The sequence below is a fragment of the Silene latifolia genome, chromosome 10, assembly GCF_048544455.1.
Source record: "Silene latifolia isolate original U9 population chromosome 10, ASM4854445v1, whole genome shotgun sequence".
Lineage (NCBI taxonomy): Eukaryota > Viridiplantae > Streptophyta > Magnoliopsida > Caryophyllales > Caryophyllaceae > Silene > Silene latifolia.
This window is the reverse complement of record NC_133535.1, coordinates 4,491,303-4,511,391: the sequence shown is the minus strand read 5'-3', so window position 1 is coordinate 4,511,391 and position 20,089 is coordinate 4,491,303. Positions and strand designations below refer to the sequence as shown.

At 36.4% G+C, this 20,089-nt stretch overlaps 2 protein-coding genes across 7 annotated transcripts; one reads left to right on the top strand and one right to left on the bottom strand.

The window, feature by feature from the left end:
- Nucleotides 1–1,946: 1,946 nt before the first annotated feature.
- Nucleotides 1,947–3,405, top strand: LOC141604784 (uncharacterized). Its single transcript, XM_074423281.1, has one exon. It carries the CDS (start codon nt 2,179–2,181, stop codon nt 3,232–3,234), a length of 1,056 nt encoding a protein of 351 aa, XP_074279382.1. The 5' UTR covers nt 1,947–2,178; the 3' UTR covers nt 3,235–3,405.
- Nucleotides 3,406–5,114: 1,709 nt separating this feature from the next.
- LOC141604782 (putative disease resistance protein RGA3) lies at nt 5,115–19,564 on the bottom strand. Of its 6 annotated transcripts, none has more exons than XM_074423279.1 (4): nt 19,211–19,564; nt 17,475–18,117; nt 6,609–8,914; nt 5,115–6,014 (listed from the first exon to the last, which is right to left on the bottom strand). In XM_074423279.1, exons 2-4 carry the CDS (start codon nt 18,070–18,072, stop codon nt 5,277–5,279), a joined length of 3,642 nt encoding a protein of 1,213 aa, XP_074279380.1. In that variant the 5' UTR covers nt 18,073–18,117; nt 19,211–19,564; the 3' UTR covers nt 5,115–5,276. The 6 variants fall into 6 exon arrangements, with proteins under 6 accessions (XP_074279380.1, XP_074279379.1, XP_074279377.1 ...); XM_074423278.1 differs by lacking the exon at nt 19,211–19,564 and adding an exon at nt 18,351–18,500 and having other exon boundaries at nt 17,475–18,312; XM_074423276.1 differs by having other exon boundaries at nt 5,115–8,914; nt 19,211–19,432.
- Nucleotides 19,565–20,089: the final 525 nt, after the last annotated feature.

Here is a 20,089-nt window from a genome sequence, read left to right as displayed (position 1 = left end):
GATGTAGTATTTTAGACTTTGTAGTTTTTGAGCATATATACATTTTTTCTGAGCATATTACCATTTAAAAATATAATTATTGAGCAATATTATATTTTTTTAGTAAATGTGCTAAAAAACTTAATTAAAACAGAACTTAAAATTTTTAATATAAAACTCAGAAAATAAACAATAAGAGGTATTACCTCAAATGTATAGTCTATGAAGTGATAGTTTAGTGATTTATTAATTAATTAAAGAAAACTTTCCTTATTTTTGCATCATCGTTCAAGTATGGTTTAATATCATTCTAACGATGCTCATTTTAGCATAAGTAATTGGTATATTTTAAAGGGTGCTGATTTTCGCAGTACACATTTTACTCATCGCAGTACACTGTTGACAATTATACCCCTCTCATTTCCCCCTCCCATTTTCCCTCTCTAATTTCTCTCTGATCTGTTCTCTCGGATTTCACAAATAAATGTATTGTTTACTACATCGGAAAAAAAAATTCAACACAATCAACGTATTCCGTACTACACAACTTCATGTTACCAACACCATCTTCTACCCATTTACCACCAACACCATCACTATCGGTGGCTACATGCACCGACTACCCACGCATAAAAACAATCAAGAAACCCTAGTATTTCTCAAGAAATACTCAAGATTTGCGTTGCTTTTGGGCCATTTAACCTTCAACTAGAAGGCTTAAACGTACAGGAAACAAGAACAACTACCAATTTCATGCATTCTTTATGTGATAACCCAAGTACACTTCCTTCCTTAGCATTCCTTCTCTCAGACGAATTTAAGAGCCAATTTTCGTCATTTTGTGGATCCTTGAGAAAGCCACGACCGCGGTATACCATAATTTCCGGATAAAAAGATTAGTCATTAATTAGTAATTAATGGATTAATGAGTTAAATATCTCCTCTAAACTTGAATTATCATTCATAACCGAAGAATTTTGGGTATTTTGAAGGAGATAAAGGGATAACAATAAAGAGAAGTTAGAGAGAAGTAGTTTTTGATGTTTTTTAGTCAAGGGTAAACAAATGAAAAATCAGGTACAAAAAGTACTGTAATGAGTAAAAAATGTACTGCGAAAATAAATTGCGTATTTTAAATTTATCAAAGTAAGCGATTATTTCGCAAACTATAAATAAGATGCTCCTCTTTGAAGGTGGCAAGCACAATGACCGGGACGATAATAAGTCTTAGAATAGGTTCTTTTCGGCCAAAAAGAGTTAAACTTAATTTAGGGTTTGTTTGGTAAACAGTAGATTGACAAGTTTTTAGCATATTGAGACATTTTAGCATGTTTGACGTTTTTACAATATGCTGCTCATACCAGCATATTTAATCAGTAGATTAGAGAGTATTTCAATTGACAATTTTATCCTTGAGAAAAAAATATGTTATTATACTTACCAATAATTATTCCATGTCCATATTAGTCATTTTACAAAAAAATAAACAATCTGTTAATCTGAAATTGCTAATGACCAAACACCATTAACAAATTTTGCTAATTATATATTTTGGTCAAACCTGCTAATATAATCTACTAAACATAATCTGCTTTCAGAACCCGCTTATGCCAATATTAACCTGTTGTTTACCAAATAGAGCCTTAGTGAAACTGAACATTTTAGAGTTGAAGTGAACTGAAATCAGAGTTAATTAAAGTTCATGTTCTTTTCGGCTGAAAAGAGCTTACTGAACTAAATGAAACTGAATTGAATGAAGTTGAACTGAATTGAATTACATTTCACTTCGTCTGTGATGTCATTACAGATGGACCATAAAAACGCGTGGATCAGACCGGACATAATTAGAAAATACATAAGAATCAAATTAAGCAACATTATCTTCTTACAAAATTTAAGCACAATTACCCATCTTATAATATGTGTAAACAAAGTAGAAAATAAATTCAATAATGTTAACGATTTTAAAGATTCTTTGATATATAAGGTCGGTCCATAGTCCGATCCGCGATCTACTCGATTTGATCAAGGACTGTACCGAAGACCAAATAGAGTAAATAGGTGGATCGCTGCCAAACCAAATAAAATTCGACCCGGTTTGGTCCGGATCACGAGTGAACACCCCTACCTGGCTACTTACACCCTTTAAATTGCCGAATTCATTTTACAAAAAATCATTCAAGTTCGCGAGAAATCGAAATGCAGTGCTTGAAATTCAATGGCAGATACAATTTTATCCATGGCGGTTTCCAACGTCTTCTACTCTACTCAACATCAACATCAACACCAACATCATCTTCAAATTCAACAGATTGTTTTGCAGAATACATAGCTGATACTTTAGGGTTTTCTGACAAAGAAGCTCTCTCCGTTTCAACCAAGTTCCTTAAAGGGAAGAAGGTAAATGATTCTCGTTTCGTCGAAACTGCAAATTCTGTTGTTAATTTATTCAAAAAACATGGTTTTGATGAAACCCATCTCAGAATAATTGTGTCTAAACAGCCTCGATTATTGTCTTGTAAAGCAGAATCAACCCTAATCCCCAAATTTCAATTTCTGCAAGAACAAGGGTTTTCTGAATCTGATATCATCCGGGTTATTTCTGCAAATCCCACAATTTTAAATTATAGTATTGATTCTTCTATTTTGCCAGCATTTCAGATTTTGAGGCAAGTTATGGGTTGTGATAATTATGTTATTAGGGTTCTTTCGAAATTAGGGAATAGAGAGATTTGCAGTGTAGTTAAGAATTTGTTGCCTAATGTTGAATTGTTGGATAGTTATGGAATCTCAATTGAGTTTATGAGAAAACACTTGCTTAGGAATCCAGCACCTTATATGCGGAATCCGATTGTATTTAAGGAGGTAACGATGAAGGTTGAAGAGAAATTAGGAATAACTCGAGATTCTACGGTGTTTCTGTATGGGATTGACTTGATGTTTGGGTTGAGTGAGGAGCGGTTTTTGTCGAAATGCCGAATATTTAGTAGTTTTGGATGGAGCCAATTTGAGATTGAGACATTTATGATGAAAAATGTAAGTTGTTTTGCGTATTCTGAAGAACGAATTAAGAAAAGGTTGGATTTTCTGATGAACGAGCTAAAAGTCGAGCCTGCTTACTTAACATCTAGGGGTAGGTTATTCACTCTCAGTCTGGAGAAAAGAGTAGTGCCTAGATATAAGATAGTACGGGTTTTGAAGGAGAAGGGTTTGTTGACTCAAAACGCTTGTGTCTATGGAGCCATTACAATGTGACTAAATACCCGCTCCATGAGACAAAAAAAAAAACATCAGGCGCGGATTCAGCATTATGGCTGTCTCACACAACTAGGGCTGCGCACCGGACCGGAATCAACAAAAATTTCGGACCAGGACCGGAGACCAAACCAGACCGGTTGGAACGGAATTTGTCATTATATGTCCACTTTTTTCGATTATGATCCATTGAACCGAATTAAAATATAATTTTAAGAAAAGAAATTCAATTACAATAATTACTGTCCAAACAGATTCGGACCGGGAAAACCAGTCGCGGACCAAAAACCATAATTTTAAAAAATGTTGAACCAGAGTTAGTTTGAAATTTTTAATTTCGATCCCGATCCAATGGGTTCCGGTTCTTGCACACCTCTACACACAAGTAGACAAGTCTAGAAAGTAATTGTCGCTTCAAAAAAAAAAAAAAAACAAACAGAGAACAAGAAACGGAACTTGACCAATGCGCACCAAGTTCACCACCGCCGAAACACCTTTTTTGCCGTCGGCACACCTGCAGGTCACCAGTCACCATCTCCGGCATCGTTCACCGCACCTTGAATCACTACTTTTACTAATTCTCTCTTTATTCATCAATCATCATCATCTTCGTCTTTAGAAGTAGTAATTTAATTGTGCTATTACAGCTCTCGGAAGTCTAATTCTAGATAAATCGTTTGGTTTTTTTTTTGAAAGAAATGATCAATTCATTAATAAATAGTCATACGACATCTACAAGTCTACAACATGTGACAAATTTAAACGAATACAACTCGATTAGACCCAAATAAAATAAAACCTTGTTCAAAGAAAGATCTGTAAATTTGAATTGCTGCAAATCATGTCCTCTATCATATCGCCGCAAACAGCTAGCTTTTCACAAGAGGATCATAGGATCTTGAGCCTTGACGAGAGACGATTTCATCTGACCAAATTGAGTTCAACCAACAAATTGACAACATATGTAATACCATATAACGATCTATTATGAAACTGATCTTCCGCATCTTCACCATATGAAGAACGACCAAAGCGCTCTTCTTTATATTTCCAATTGAACTAGAACCTAGAAAAACAAGGACTGAAAAAATTACGAACTGAAAAAATTACGAAAATAGAGATAGACAAACGGATCTCATCAAAAGGGAGACTTTTATTAATTAATTCGTGAAGTCCCTAATTTAATTGATGAAGGTTGGGGTTTTTTAGAGAGGAGAGAAGAGAAGAGAGAGAGTTTTTAATTTGACTTACCGGGATGTAAATTAATTTTAATAAATCGTTTGGTTTTGGTGATATTAGGAATGCTAAGATCAGTTTTTCTCTCTCAATTTCTTGAAGTGAATCTCATATTATTGATTATTCTTTTTGACGGTAATAATTTAATTTACTTTATGAACCCTCTTCAAATAACTTATATCAGCCACATTTTTCCTTAATAGGGGTATTAAAGTCTCTTATAAATGGTTTTTACATTGTTTATTGTACAACCGTTTTATATTTTAACTTAATCGAAATAAAAGCGAATCCATTTTTGAAATAATGCTCAAAAATAAAATATTTGTCGTTTTGGGTCGGTTTTGAAAATATTTGTCAAAATGGTGTCCACGTAGGCTCGGGATTTCTGGACCTAAAACACGCCATTGAGAATGGCGGGTTTCGGAGCGGAAACACGTCATTCCCTATGGCGGGTTTATGTATTTTTTTTTTTAATTTCTGTTAGTTGAAAAAAAAAATTGTTGTAAAGACACGCCATTGCTAATGGCGTGTTTCCTTCACAAAACACGTCATTGGTATTTTCAAAACCGACTCAATAAAACTTCACAATCCTTCCGCAGAAAAGAAAAGAAAAGAAAAAAAAAAAAAAAAAAAGAAAAAAAAGATGGTGGGATAAGGTTATATTAAGTCAAACTCGACAAAATGCAGCAACTCAATTACAACACAAACCCATAGTAAATCCTCACCTCTTTCAACACTCACCACTCAACCCCACATCCAGCCTTTCAAATGAAAATTCCACGATGATTTACTTGCCTAGTTACGATTCACTCCATGTTTTGAATTACCTCATCATTTATCTTAATAAAGGGTATATGCGAGATCTTGGTCCAATCAGAGCCAACATCTTTGACACAACTTTCAGCTAGGATTGGACAATCCGAAATACGCAGTTCCCTTAATCGGGTCATCTGTAAGAAAACCTCCTTTGATGGTATATCTTTCAATTTCTCACATCGTATCAACCTTAATTCCTCGAGAGATGAAAGACGACCCACCCATTCTGGAAGTTCTTCCAAGTCATCAAAGTCCAATATCCACAAAGATTTAATCTGAGTGAGAAGTTGAAGTTGTTGAGGTAGAGACTTTATATTTGGGCTTCCTTTAAAAAATAATTCACGGAGAGATTGATTTTGTTGAATGGGAGACACATCAGAGTAGTATAATTCTTGTTCCTCCTCGTCATTGAACCCGGCGATTCTCAAAGTTGTTAGGTTAGGGAGATGTTGAACCGCCTTCAACAAGGAAATCATCAACTTTATGGAATTTCCAGCTTTAAATATCGTATTTAGACCCTTCAACTTGCTGAAATCTGGCGTTGGGCCCTTTATAGATGGACAGTCAAGTATTATGAGCGTCTCCAAAGACACGCATTTTTCCAAGCTGGTAGGGATATTACTTAGTGCTTCACATCCACAAATGGAGAGCACGCTTAAGGCAGCGAGTCCGTTGAAAAGATCATTTGGAAGAGAAGTAAGAGCAGGACAACCAGACACAAAAATATCCTTGAGAGATGCAGCTAACTGCAGCTCACTAGGTAAAGACACAAGCTTTTCACATGTCCAAATACAGAGCTCGCTCAGGGAAGCGAGTCCGTGGAAAAGATCATTTGGAAAAGAAGTAAGAGCAGGACAATCAGACACAGTTAAATTCTTGAGAGATGCAGCGAACTGCAGCTCACTGGGTAAAGACACAAGCTTCTCACATTTATAAATCTCCAGAATCTCAAGCTTCATGTTCGCAGTTGGCGATGCTATTGAAAAGGATCGGATGCCAAGATTAATTATCTCTACTTTCTTGAGGGATTGGAAATTCAGTGTAGGCAATGTTTCCAGCTCAGGACAATCTCTAACTTGAAGAACCTCAAGACGAGGAAAAACATTTGTTGCATCTGCTGAGGGTGACAGGACACATGTCTTCAACGCTGTGCAACCAGTAATCTGAAGCTCTATCAGAGATGGAAATGATACATGATTGACACTGCGATTGTTGAAATCTGGTGTTCGACCCTCTATCGTGAACGTTGCTAAAGAAGCGCGTTTTTCACATCTACCAATAAAGAGGTTGCTCAGGGAAGTAAGGGCAGGGCAATCTCTCACAATCATTGTCTTGAGAGGTGCATCGAACTGCAGCTCCCTGGGTATAGACACAAGCTTCTCACAGTAAGATATTTCCAGTGTCTCAAGCTTCAAGTTCACTTCAGGTGACAACATAGACGAGGGATTTTGTTTGGTAATCTCCAACGATCGGATGCCAACTTTATAAAGTTTTAGTGTTTTAAGGGATTGGAAATAATCCAAGGCGGGAATTGTTTCTAGCTCAGGACAATATATAAGTCTAATAACATCAAGAAGAGGAAATACAATTGTTTCTTCTCCTGTGGATGGCAAGACCCATGTCTTCAGTGAATAGAATTCGGATATCTCAAGCTCTGTCAGAGATGGGAATGACACACGATGAACCTTGTTATTGCTCTGGTTCAGAGGAGCACCATAGAAATCGTTTCCTATGCTTTCCACTTTGAGTCTACGCAAAACCAGATATTTCAGACAAGGTAGATGCCCTAGTGTAGGGAGCCTCTGGCATCTACTGCAATTCAGTAGCTTCAAAGATGTGAGATTTTTAAGCAGCGAGGACGAACCGCCCTCGGACACAACTGCCATCCTCATCATCCAGGAAGGAAACATCAGACCAAAAAAGTGTCGTAGTTCCAAAGATGTTATGTTTGGGTGAGGTTGAAGGCCATCTAGAACATCTTCATCAAAGCTCCCACCACTAATTTCATCTCTGTTCCGGACCCAATCTAGGGTTATACTTGAAACCTTAGCTTTTCCAGCAAGGTCAGCTTTCCTTGCATTCTCCTTAGTTTTCACACGTTCTAGACCAGAGATATGGATCTCGCCCATAAGCTTATGCAGACCCCCGAGTTCGTCAATAGACCATCCATCTTCATCATCACCCAAAGAAAGACGGGGTAAGGTGTGGAGGTTAGTTAATTCTTGTAATCCTCGAGATGCAAGCATGGAAGAAGTTGTTGGGATATGAATTAAGTTAGTCAACCTATACAATATTGCTGGGAGGACCTCCATATTGTAACATTTAAGAAGTCTGAGTGTTTGTAGAAGGTAAAGCTTCCTGATTGAATCTGGCAATGTTTTGATTGGATTATCTGACAGACTGAGAAATCTGAGATGTGTAAGCAAACCAATAGAAGAAGGCAGCTCTTTTATCTTACATCCGTCAACAGAAAGTGTATGCAGGTACTTTGCATGGGCCAACACATTGTGTGGCAGTCCATTAGAAATTGTTCTCAGCTTCATTAGTGTCTTTGTTATAGGAATGTTGGATAGAGCTTCAATATCTTTCTTATCAATAACTAAATGGCGACAACTGTCAATTTTTTGACGACCATTTAGTTTCCAGAACAACAAATCCTTCCCAGAAACATCCACGGCAAGATCATAAACTAAATCGTGCATCTTATATCTTGATGATCTGGTTTCCAGCAAAGCAAGCCTTGCCAAAATATAGTCACGATCATCAACTTCCTTTACTTCATCTAGCAATGAATAGTTCAGCAAAACCATTAGATACTTCTCGCCAATTTCCTCCATTGTCAAGCTTTTTATTTCAGATCCATCAAGGAAACCCTGAGCCAACCAGATATCCACCAACTCATCCTTTTCCATCAAGCTGCCTCTAGGACAGAAAGCAGGACAGTAAGCAAAGCATTGCTTTAGAGAGGGATAAGGCAAATGGTCGAAGGTCAACCTTAGTGATGGGAGGATCTGGTTTTCATCATTTTGTGGCAAATCCCATATCTCACTTTTTTCTATTAATTCCCATTCACTTGGAAGCTGCTTCGATTGAAGTATACCTCCGATTGCTTTTATGGCTAAAGGGACGCCTTTACACTTTTCAACAATCCTTTTTCCAATTTCCTCAAATTCAGATATATTTGGATACGTCACACCTACCAAAGCTCTCTGCTTTAAAAGAGCCCAACCTTCCCCTTCTGATAGTTCTCTTAACGAGTGTGTGTATACAGCTTGGGATCCCGTTGTGACTTCAATGAGACGAGTGGTGATTAAAATCAGACATCCTGGAAGTCCCCCGATCCTCTGCAATGCATTTTTCAGGGAACTCCATAGCTCTTGATTGTCGCACCATACATCATCAAGGACAAGCAAATACTTTTTATTCTTCAAATTTTCTTGAAGTTTGTTTATGATTGCATCTATGTTGGACAAATTTCCTTTATTTGATGTAACGTATTCAAGCATCTCATTCAGGATTCTCAGGATGGTAAAATTGTCGGACACGGTTATCCAAAGCTTTTTCTCAAAATGAGCTTCAATATCCTTGCTGTCATATAGGCATCTTGCGAAGGTCGTCTTGCCAAGACCTGTTAACGCGTATAGGATCAAACCAAATAGTGAGTCAAACAAAGTATCAAAATATTTACTAACTCTCAAAAATTATCTTCAACTTTTCATTATATGGAGACATATTTGTATTTTGATACGTTTTGTCGATTACAGAGGGAGATATACTAACTCTCAATCCGTCTTAAATAACAATTTGTGACATATTTGTACTTTGATACGTCTTGTCGGATTACACAGAGATATACTAACACTCAAAAATTAACTCTCAAACAAAGTATTACAGACAGATATGATCATGTGAGGTTGATTACACAGTGAGGAACAATGGCGTCAATTTGCTTCATGAATAAGTTAAGGAACAATGGTGTCAATCCCGCTTCCCTTTCACCAAAAAAAAAAAAAAAAATCACACTTAATGAGAAAATTAAGTGTGTTTTACTCGTATTTTGTAACTCCTTATGTGGGTATATTATTACTAGTAGGAGAGAAGGCATGTGTAGTGATATGCACATCACACATTAAACAAAAAGGCGGCATCTCTAGGTTCTATGTTTGCCCATCATTATGAGACTTGGATTTGGTAATGGGCACTTTGCGAACATAAGGATCCAATCGCTTATGCATAAGTTATGTCTCCTTATCAATCAATCAATAGTATATATTAAATTCAGAAACCAAGAGACTTCAATGTAATTAAAGAAAGTTATACAAATTAATTATACTATATATAATTTTAAATCACTAGCACCGTGTGATGGATCTGATTAAGGGATCCCAATGCAAATATTATATAGTTTGGGTTAAAACTAAAATATATATAAGCATGGTAATTTTCCTAAACAATTGTAAGAGACTAAAACATGGTCACTTTCCTTAAAATAAAATAATTAATTAAGATGGTCAATTTCCTTAAAATAAAATAATTAATTAAGATAATCAATTTCAAGGAGACTAAAAGAAAGAAGATGCTTCGTAATTAAATTATATAGTTATATGATAGTAATCACTCATCAATACTATATATTAAATCCAGAAACCAAGGGACTTCAATGTAATTAAAGAAAGTTATACAAATTAATTATACTATATAGTTTTAAATCACTAGCACCGTGTGATGGACCCGATTAAGGGATCTCAATGCAAATATTATATAGTTTGGGTTAAAATTAAATTATATAGAAGTTTGGTAATTTTCCTAAACAATTGTAAGAGACTAAAACATGGTCAATTTCCTTAAAATAAAATAATTAATTAAGATGGTCAATTTCCTTAAAATAAAATAATTAATTGAGATGGTGCTTGGTAATTTTTCTAAATATTTATAGAGACTAGAAGATGGTCAATTTCCTTAAAATAAAATAATTAATTAATATAAACATGCACACTTATGGTATTAATTATTATCATCATAAAATTATATATTAAATTTAAAATCTATGCAATTTTTTAAAACTTTATAGTTTATTAGATGTATAGAGATGTTAATTATTTAACATACAAAAATATAATATAGGTAGGTTATAAATAATTCAAGTTAAATTCCATAATATATTATATTGCATAATTCTTTCGATTTGATTTAATGCATATATGTAATATATTTATATAAATATATAATCCTATTAAAATTACATGCCTAAGTAGTAAAAGTAATTTCGTCTGTAAAGAAAAGAATTGTAGTAACATTGGATATAGTTATATGATAGTAATCACTCATTTGAATAGTAAAAGTAACAATATTATCAGCGAGATTAGTGAAAGTGGTAGAAACAACAGTGGGAGTAGTGAAATAATCAATATTAATGCGGCAATAGTGAAAGTAACAATAATTACGGCGGGAGTAGTGAAATTATCAATATTAATGCGGCAGTAGTGACAGTAACAATAATTACGGCGGGAGTAGTGAATGATTACGGGCAAGTAGTGAAATGTTATTACCATTGTTTCATTAATAAGAGTAAAATATTACTAGCGAGAGTAGTGAATTTGTCTCAAAATTTATTTCATCGTAATTTTAGGATATGTCATAGACAAATATATTAATGATAAATTTATGGGTTATGCAACTTTAAGTAATTTTATTTAATGAAAAAAAAAATAATAGTAAGTAGAGGTAGCCCGGGCGAAGCCGGGCATCAATACTAGTTTCAATAGTAGAAGTAACAATATTATCAACGAGATTAGTGAAAGTGGTAGAAACAACAACGGGAGTAGTGAAATAATCAATATTAATGCGACAATAGTGAAAGTAATATATACACAGCTTTCCATGATTTTTGTCTTCCAAATAAGGTTGTTAGAATGGTTATAGTTGTGGAGCTGGACCACCAGCATAAATTTAAGGTTGATGGCCCAGGAAATGAGAGAATTGGAATTGACGATAGTTCTTGCAAGTAACAGGTTAAAGTTTAGTGTAAGTAGGTATAGTGTTAGGTGATGTGGTATGTCGGGTGTATCTGTGGATTTTTTGTGGTTTGGAGTGATGGGAGGGGTGTTTGGTGGTTTGCAATGTACTAATGTGGCATTTGGTGTGGTTAAGAAGGTTAATTATCGACAAAGCCCTGGTTTATATGCTTATTTGGAGAAGTATATTATGAGTATTCAAGTAAGTCTTGGTTTGGGAAGTGCTGGTAGCGATTGTTTCTTTAGTGAATGAGCTTGTGAGTTGCTATTAATGATCAATTGGTGAATGGTTCAGCTGAAGGTTTCTTTTTTCGAGTGAGGAAGTTATGAGTTAGTATTGACATTCTTTGTCAGGAGTATATTTGTACGAGCGATTCTCGAGTATTATAGAGGTTGAGATGGTGGAGTTTATTGTTTGCAGTTACAGAGAACAATTAGCTATTTAGTTACCCGCGAAGAAACACCTGGTGAGTCGGAGTTGAATATGATCCATGAACACTATATTTTCTGCCAAAAACATGAGGGGTTTTCATTAGAAAACTGAAACTGATATGCGGACACTATCAACGTCATGAAGGGCTTGGTGTTGGGAATTGGAATTAATATGGATGCGTAGCCTACCGAAAGAAATACCCTGTATCACTGTAAAAGAAATACAGGCTTTGGTAGTTAACAGTCTTGAGGATAAATCATGTACGGGAAATATCATGTAAATAGAACTAGACTTTTATTAATTTATCTAATGGTTAAGGCAATATTTTAATGTGTGGTCATTAGATACTAAACAGGTGAATCAAATATTCAAAGCTAGAATCACATAACTTTAGTTTTCAGATAGTAGGCGTCTTCTTTTAACATGATAAATACTAATAACCTGATTAGGAGTCGTTGTGAGGTGCAAGTCTATGCTGTGATCAAACTTACTGAACTGCGTTAAGGAACCTGATCACTTCATTGGTGGCTTTTGTAGCATTCAATAAGGTTTGTGCAATGCATCATGTTTTTTGGAAGCTACGTTATGCACTCATTATGCTTAATTAGGTTCCTAAGGCTGCTGAATATTCCTAGGCGAAAAGGATGGCAGTGGCAGGACCTGGTTTACTTAGTTGTGATGGATAGATAGTTAGGAGCCGAAACTATAAGGGTACGTGGAAGAGTCCATAAATTGACAATCCAGGTATAACTTCACATTGTTCTCTAAATAAGCATATTTTCCTATTGGATCAATTTTTCGATGTCCATAAGTAACATTTGAAGCAGGTTGTTGATAAAATATTTGCCAACAGAGAGGTATTTTCCTTAAGTTTTAGTGATTTACTCTGCATTTATGAAGGTTTACCGATAACTTAGAAGTGGAAAATACAGAAATTTATCATGTTTGATTTATCTCAACTGTTAACTTTCATATCATCAATATATGGAAGATGACGACAATCCGAGCTTAGCTGTTTATGACGGTTGATTGCTAAAGTTAAATGACGACAATATAAGTGAGATGAAGAGAGTATTTCTTAATAGTATGGACCTATGGTAGTCGATGTATCATTATCTGATGCAACATATTAGCGGTCGTGCCATATTTTGATGAAGGTTTGATGATATCTAGCGTTAATCGAACAGTGAAATAATTGTGAACCTTAGATTGATTTAATTCATTCAAAACCGGGATCCATGTATAAGTGGCAATCGTCTTCATTTGCTTTTTTATTATTGTTTCCTACTAATTCAGCATGTTTGTTTGATTAGGCCACTTAAAAAAGGATACCGGTTTTGAAGACGCAGTTGTGCCCTTCGATGCCGGAAGCAGGTGAATAAGAAATTCTCTTTTCAGTTGGATAAGTATTTTTCTTGCTTTACTGTTGGAAACATTAGTTTCTTTATTTTTGGGTGTGTTGAGGAGCTTGAGCCATGGCAGCTCTTGGTTGTCTGTTTGAGAGTGGTGCCTGTTAAGAGTGAAGAGACATCCTTGTCTAGATAAGGTAGTTCAAGTGGTGGTTGTTTAGTACTTATGCTATTGTATAGGAGGTTTAAAAGCTGGTTTTACCTAGAGATTAGGCTATGATGGGTTTACATGCAGTGTGTGACGATCCGCACACTTCGAACCCTTAGATTTATTTATGCTTATGTAATTTCATTTCCCTTGTACATTTGTAGTAAGTATTTTCTTAGTAGTTTTAGAATAGGTTTCCATAAATAGGTATATCGCTATTCTACACTAAACTTGTAAATTCAATGTTTCCTGCTACCAGGACCAAACTATCAAATTTGCCTCTATGAGAGGTGCTAGTCAATGAAAAACCGCTTCTCATCCAAAAGCTTGTTGTTGCTTGTTGCTTGCTTTCAATAATCGTATTGCTTACTTTTATTGTTTTCGTGTGCCGGACTTGATAATCGTGACTAGGATTCCCGACACATCGACCCGAGACCCGAGTATCGTGCTAGTGGGCGATCCCTCACTAGTACGAAGATCTTTGTCGCTTGCATCTTGCCTTGAGACGGGCAAGGGTGCGCGCCACGGTCCGGCAAAAGTAGCGGACCGTGACACAATGGTTACAGAATAAAAATACTTTAGCTTTCTATGATTAAGCTTGTTTTGAATTTCTTGCTTTGGCACTAGTACGAAATTCTAAGGAACTAAGGAGCATTTGTGTGAAAAAAAAGGGTAGTTTGTTCACATATAATAGGTAGTAGGTAAGTATGTGCAAAGTTGGTATATGTAACGGGGGAATTGTGGTTAGGGTGTTTTGGGGGAGAGTGCCGGTGAAGGGAGAGTGAGACAGGCTTGTTAAGGTAGGGGAGAGTGAGACAGACGCGGTGGAAATGGTAGCAAGGGCTGAGTAGGAAGTGGGATAGGAATTGTGGTGGAGGAAAGGACGAGGGTTAGTTGTAATAACGGATAGACTAATTTTTGTATGAAGTTGTTCTTGCTTAAGACCGTCTTAACTTAAGACCTCTAACGACCTTCTTTTATTTATACTTTTATTTTAATCGGGTGTGGGAGTCGTCTTAAGTTAAGATGGTCTTAAATAAGACTATGCTTTCAGTAATCCATGCCCTCCATGTCTTCCAATTACTCTGAACCACTCATTTTGCTCCCGACTCTCCCTCACTTTTCATATTTTTTCATCTCATCATCTTTTATCTTAAAATTCCTCTACCTTGACTTCCCAATTACAGGTTTGTAATTGCTCATCGATTTGGTTTCTTAGCACCATTTTTAAGTTTGTTAAAGTTGATCATCAATTTGGTTTCTTCTTACCGTTTTTAGATTTATTGAAGTTGATTAATCCCTATCCTTTTGTGGGTATATTAACTTTCCAAATTAATTGTTGGTTGCTTAATTAACATGCTGGTTATTGATGTCAGGTGCATTTGTTATGAAGTCCTTGCTATTATGCCAGGTCTTCGTCTTTCGGAGTTTTCAACAAGATCATCATTTTTAGTCGAGATCATCATCCAGCTTAGTAAACTTCAACATGGGTGTGTTTCAATATTTTGCTCTTTTTTTAATTTTATTTTATTGTACCTTGTGGTTTTTGGTTTACCACTATTCCTACAATAGCGTTCATTGCATTATTACTAATTAAAGTTCTTACTTTGGTGAGTTGTAGGTTTGTTGGATGACTTGGAAGATCTAGGTTTTCTATTTGTTCCTTTAAATCTGTACCGTTAATTTAGCACTTATGATGGTGATGATGACTAGAGTGGTAATTTGCACACGTCACACCCCGAGCTCCTGAACTCCCTCTAATATCCACGTCGTCTTTCCTCTTTACATTCTCTAGTTCCTAAACACCCGTCTCTCTTCCCTAATAGTCTCTACTCAATTGTCAAGTTTAGTTTATGCAGTTTTGCTCCCATGAATTACAGTTTAGGTCTCCTTTTTGCATTGTCACAAAACTCACAATCGGTTTTATTTGTTGCGGGCGGCAATCCATTTGGGTCAGCCTACCAATATACAGGCCGAGTGCGGAAATTTATGCAATATATTAACGAAAATTTATGCTATATATTGAACTTCCAGGACTGAAGATTTTGAACTTTTGAGTTGTTCTGGCTGGTTTACATATGGTATTTTTTCCTTGATGGCTGCTTTTTATGGATTCTTTATCTCACCTCGGACATGGTATGCTACAATGTTACCTTATTCGTATTATTTTCAGGCTTGTGATCTGACACCAATCATGAGCTTCGTTTTCTTGTGATCTAACACCTAACATGAGTTTGAATTTCTGTGACACCAGGTAGGAGAGTGGTTTTTTAGCGAGGTTACAACCACTTTGGGACTGACTATCGCAACCACTTTCTTCAGAAATCTCTACCGTAGTATCTCTTGGCACCATGCTCAATAGGTACCCTCTTTCTCCACTTTCTTAATCTATTCATTTAAATCTTTTTTTATCATTGATCATGAAACCTGTTTCATTTGTTACTTTGATTGTTTCGATCTTTTTTTTTATTTGCTAAAACAGGAGTAATGTTGCTTACACCCGAACCCCGATTACCTCGCAATTTGCAGGAACCAAGTGCTATAAAGGCCCTGATAATGTTGTTTTGACTTTTTTCAGATCAATTGCCTTGTATTTCTTTCCCTTTTGGGTTGTGATTTGAGTTGTGATATTGGTCCATACTCCATACCTTTCTGCTTACAAGTGGTTTCTAAATTTCTCTCATACACGCTTTGATTCATATAGAATCCATCCAGTCCGTTCCAAAGTGATTTATGGGAGTGGACTCCTTGTGCTTATGGAAGTGTGGGGCTACCCATTTTGGCTCCTGAATTATCCTTCTGCTTATAGCATTACTCATTTGATTATATGGTGTGTTGGTTGGTGTCAGATGTGAGACGGTCTCATATAAATCGTATCATGAATGGATCAACTCTTACTAATTTTTTGTCCCATGCCAGGACTTCGTCCGTGGGATATCATAGCTTTGACCATCCAGGTCTCGCGTTCAGGCTTCCACATAAGGTAGATCCATTTATATGCCTTCTTAATGTCCTCGGTTGAATTTCACAAATAGGTTGGCTTATACCCAAATCGAAAGTAAAGAGAGTTCATTTAGTACTCCATACGAGGTTTCGTATCTAAAATAATTTACAATAGGAGGGCCGACATGTAGTTTCTAGGAGTAATCTATTCATGTGAAATAGAGCCACTGTTCAAATAGGAGTGGATAGATTGAGGGCTAATATGGTTGCATGAGCTGACTTGTCTCTTTCCTTGATTTCAGTCACATATTTTGCATGGAATAGTTACCGCCTCTACAATGAAAATTGTTTCATACACTAAATTGGTCAGGTGGACTATGTGCAGGTTCCAGATGCAAGCTTGTAGGTGAAGAAGGGCTTGCTCATGTGGACGAAAATAAATTAGTAGGAAAATCGTTAAGGTTCACATAGGGCAGCTAGGAAAGTAAGATTTATGCGGCTGGGTTATCGTTAAGCCATTAGTTTGTAACTCCAGAATTTGCTAAGCGTGTTTGTTGTCATTGAACTATATTAGAGTTGTATGGTCAGGTTGTTACTTTGTCTTTGAAAAACTTATCATGTAATGTGCTTTCTCTATTATTGTTGTATGCTTAATTTAAAGCAAGTGTCTTATGTTTTCACGTGCCCTTCATATTTCACATAACGAATTAGCCAAATTGGGGCACTGCGCCCGATAGGGCGCGGTGCAACAACTAGTTAAACAAAAAGTACTAAAAATATATCAATTATATAACATTTTTTTTAAAATAAAAAAAATATTAAAGCACATGGGCCGGCCTACGGACAAGGCACGAAAAGACCATGGGCCAGGCACGGCCCAACTACGAAAATGGTCGTGCCATGAGCAGGCCGCGGTGTGGGTTTGGATCAGTGGGCCTGGCACGGCACGGCCCGAGAAGCCCAATATTCGTGCCTGGGCCGGCCAATTTTGGGGGAAAACACGACGGACCGGCACGCAGGACGGCCCAGCACGGCCCATTGCCTACTCTAGCCCCCATATGCACTCAATATAACCTCAAAATGCAGTAATGGTAGCTTTTGTCTTTTGATAACTTGACCATACATGATTACATGTTGTCAAGACTCATGGTAATGACAGATGATTAATACGACATGATTTGGCATACAAAAATGGAAGACAGTACAAATAATTGAAGTCTGAAGTCATATAGTAAGTTTACCTCCTATTCCGCGGATGGCAACCGTAGAAATGTGAGCTTCCTCATTACTTGGGCTGCACATTATTTCTATCAATTTCTTCATCTCATCATTCCTTCCCACAAATTCAGCGGCATTAGCAGATGCATGTCGTCGAGCTTCACTCAATATGTCGCTACCTTCGTCATTGTTTGCAGATGTCCCTGCGATCCCGTCTGCTGTGATCTGCAACTGTTTGAGACCCATGTTTTGGGCGTTCTTGTCAAGTTCATCAAACATGGCTAGGGCATCACGAACCCTGCGAGACATCCTAATGCGAAATACGATGGAGTTGTTACGAGTGAAAAAGTCTTTGAACTGTTTCACAAATCGCTCTTTCTGCTCGTGTTCCCTGCGGATGATTTCATAGTCGTAGTCATCAATGATATCATCAGCAACATAAGCCGCATCCTTGACTTTCAGAACCCAATCGTTGACCTGACCTCTCTTATCAGCATGCTTTGCACTCCCCATGTCTTTGAGAAAGAGCTGGAGGTTCGAGAATTTGGTCTTAAGCTTTTCAAGCTCATCCTTGAGACCCCACATCAACTGCATCTCTTCTATGGTTCGATCCATTAACATTTGACCTATGGCCTTAGTGGCATCAGTCGCCAAGCTGAGGGCCGCCTTTTCAGCCATCACAATGTATTAATAATAAGGTTTAAGTAAACACAAGCTTTTCAATATTGATGGTTTATGGGATGGGTTGGAATAGAAGTACAGAGCACAGAAAGAGTAAAAGATAAGAGTTGGATATATAGTAGTAGAATTCTTTAAAAAACCATGTAAAAAATCAATGAAGAAAAGTCAGACATTAAATTTCTTCGGTAATTCTACCGTATGGCAATTGGCAAGTACACTATATCCGTCACAAAAATAAGAGTGGCTAGAGAGTGACGAGTGATTTATCGTTATACTCTCTATGTAGGTGATATTTGACTCGAACGGATATGCTCGTTACTAATAAGAATTTGTGAAATTTATTTCATCATTTTTAGTTTATAAGGCCGTCCTTATTTAAGGCCCTCATACATTCAAATAAAATAAAGGGGAAAACAACAGGAATATCTAAGAGGTCTAAGTTAAAATTTATCAGTAATTATTCGGTGGGACGGTCTTATACGGTAAAACGATCATTAAATAAACAAACTTTTAGGCTGTCTCACTGAATGAAACGGACTCATTTTGCAATTTATGAAAATTTATAAACGAAAGAAAAATTCTCAGTGTCCTCCGTGAGTACAGTACTCCTTACACCCAAAGCCAATCCACTAAATGAAATATTTTAATGACTTAGGTGTAAGCAGTACTCCATCCCGAAAGACACAAGAAATTTCCTAAAGGAAATATTACCGGTAGTGTCCTGGTCCTGGGTCCTAGCCTAGTTGGAAAATTGTCTTTGGTAAAATTGTCAAAAAGAGTGTTCACATCAACTTCAACATCAATGAGCTTGCAATTGTCTACTGCAAGCCTGTAATTACACTAACGTTTGGAATGGGGCCAAATTTAGGAATCTTCATAATTCTAATAAAGACCACCACTTATAAAGTAGAAACAATGTTAATAATTACTTCAAACAATTGGTTGGAAGAATTTTTTAGACGGTTTTCTTAAACTAAATTTTAATTAATCTAAACAATTTAAATTAATCGGCGTTAAACGAATCAACTTCCAAAAAATAAATAAAAAAAAGAGATAAGAGACAATTAACCATCCTTACCCATAATTTTTCCCGGATTCAACGACGTCGTTTCAATCAACCGCGTCGATCATCATTACCCAAACTTGATTTGCTCATCTTCTGTTTCCTACAAACCCAGTTGATTTAAAAAATTGCCTATTTAAATCATCAAAATCAGGTAATCATCATTACCCAGATTTTAAAATTGTGGGCGCAGAGTTTGGGTTTCTTTGTTGAAGGAATTAAAAAGTGAAAAAGAAGGATGGATCCAAGGGTTTGACTCATCATCTTCTGCATATGCTTTTGATTGAAGTTTTTTTTTTTTTTGTTACAATCTACTCAAATGGTAATTCATGTTAATAAGAGTACTTCGTATTTATACTTCCTACCTAGACATATCCAATGGGTCAAGAGAGCACGTTTTGGGTTCGCTTATTTTGGATTCGGTAAATTACGTCTCAGATCTCTTTGAGTTCGTACTGGTCGGAATTATATGAATTTTGGGTCGAGTTAGGGTCAGGACTCAGGAACCACAGTCCAGGCACGACCTATTTTCTTAATTTGCGGCCCAAGGACGGCCCATGTCGTGCCATGTCCGTGGTGGGCCGTGCGAATCATGTGTCGTGCTAGAATGGATCATAACAATATTATTATTCGCACACTTTATATTGTTAAATTTTGTTCGAATAGATTTTCTCTTTTATATCATTATTTTTTATAATTCAACAATAATGATAGGACGAGCGAGAAAAATATACATATTACAAACATTTAACTGTATCATAATGTAGACAAAAAACTAATTGTACAAACTGATAATTACTCCCTCTCACCAGTCATCAATTCAAGGGTGAATTATCGAAGATGTCTTAGTCTAATGGTTAAAACGAAGATATTGTGGACAATAGCCCTCTGCCC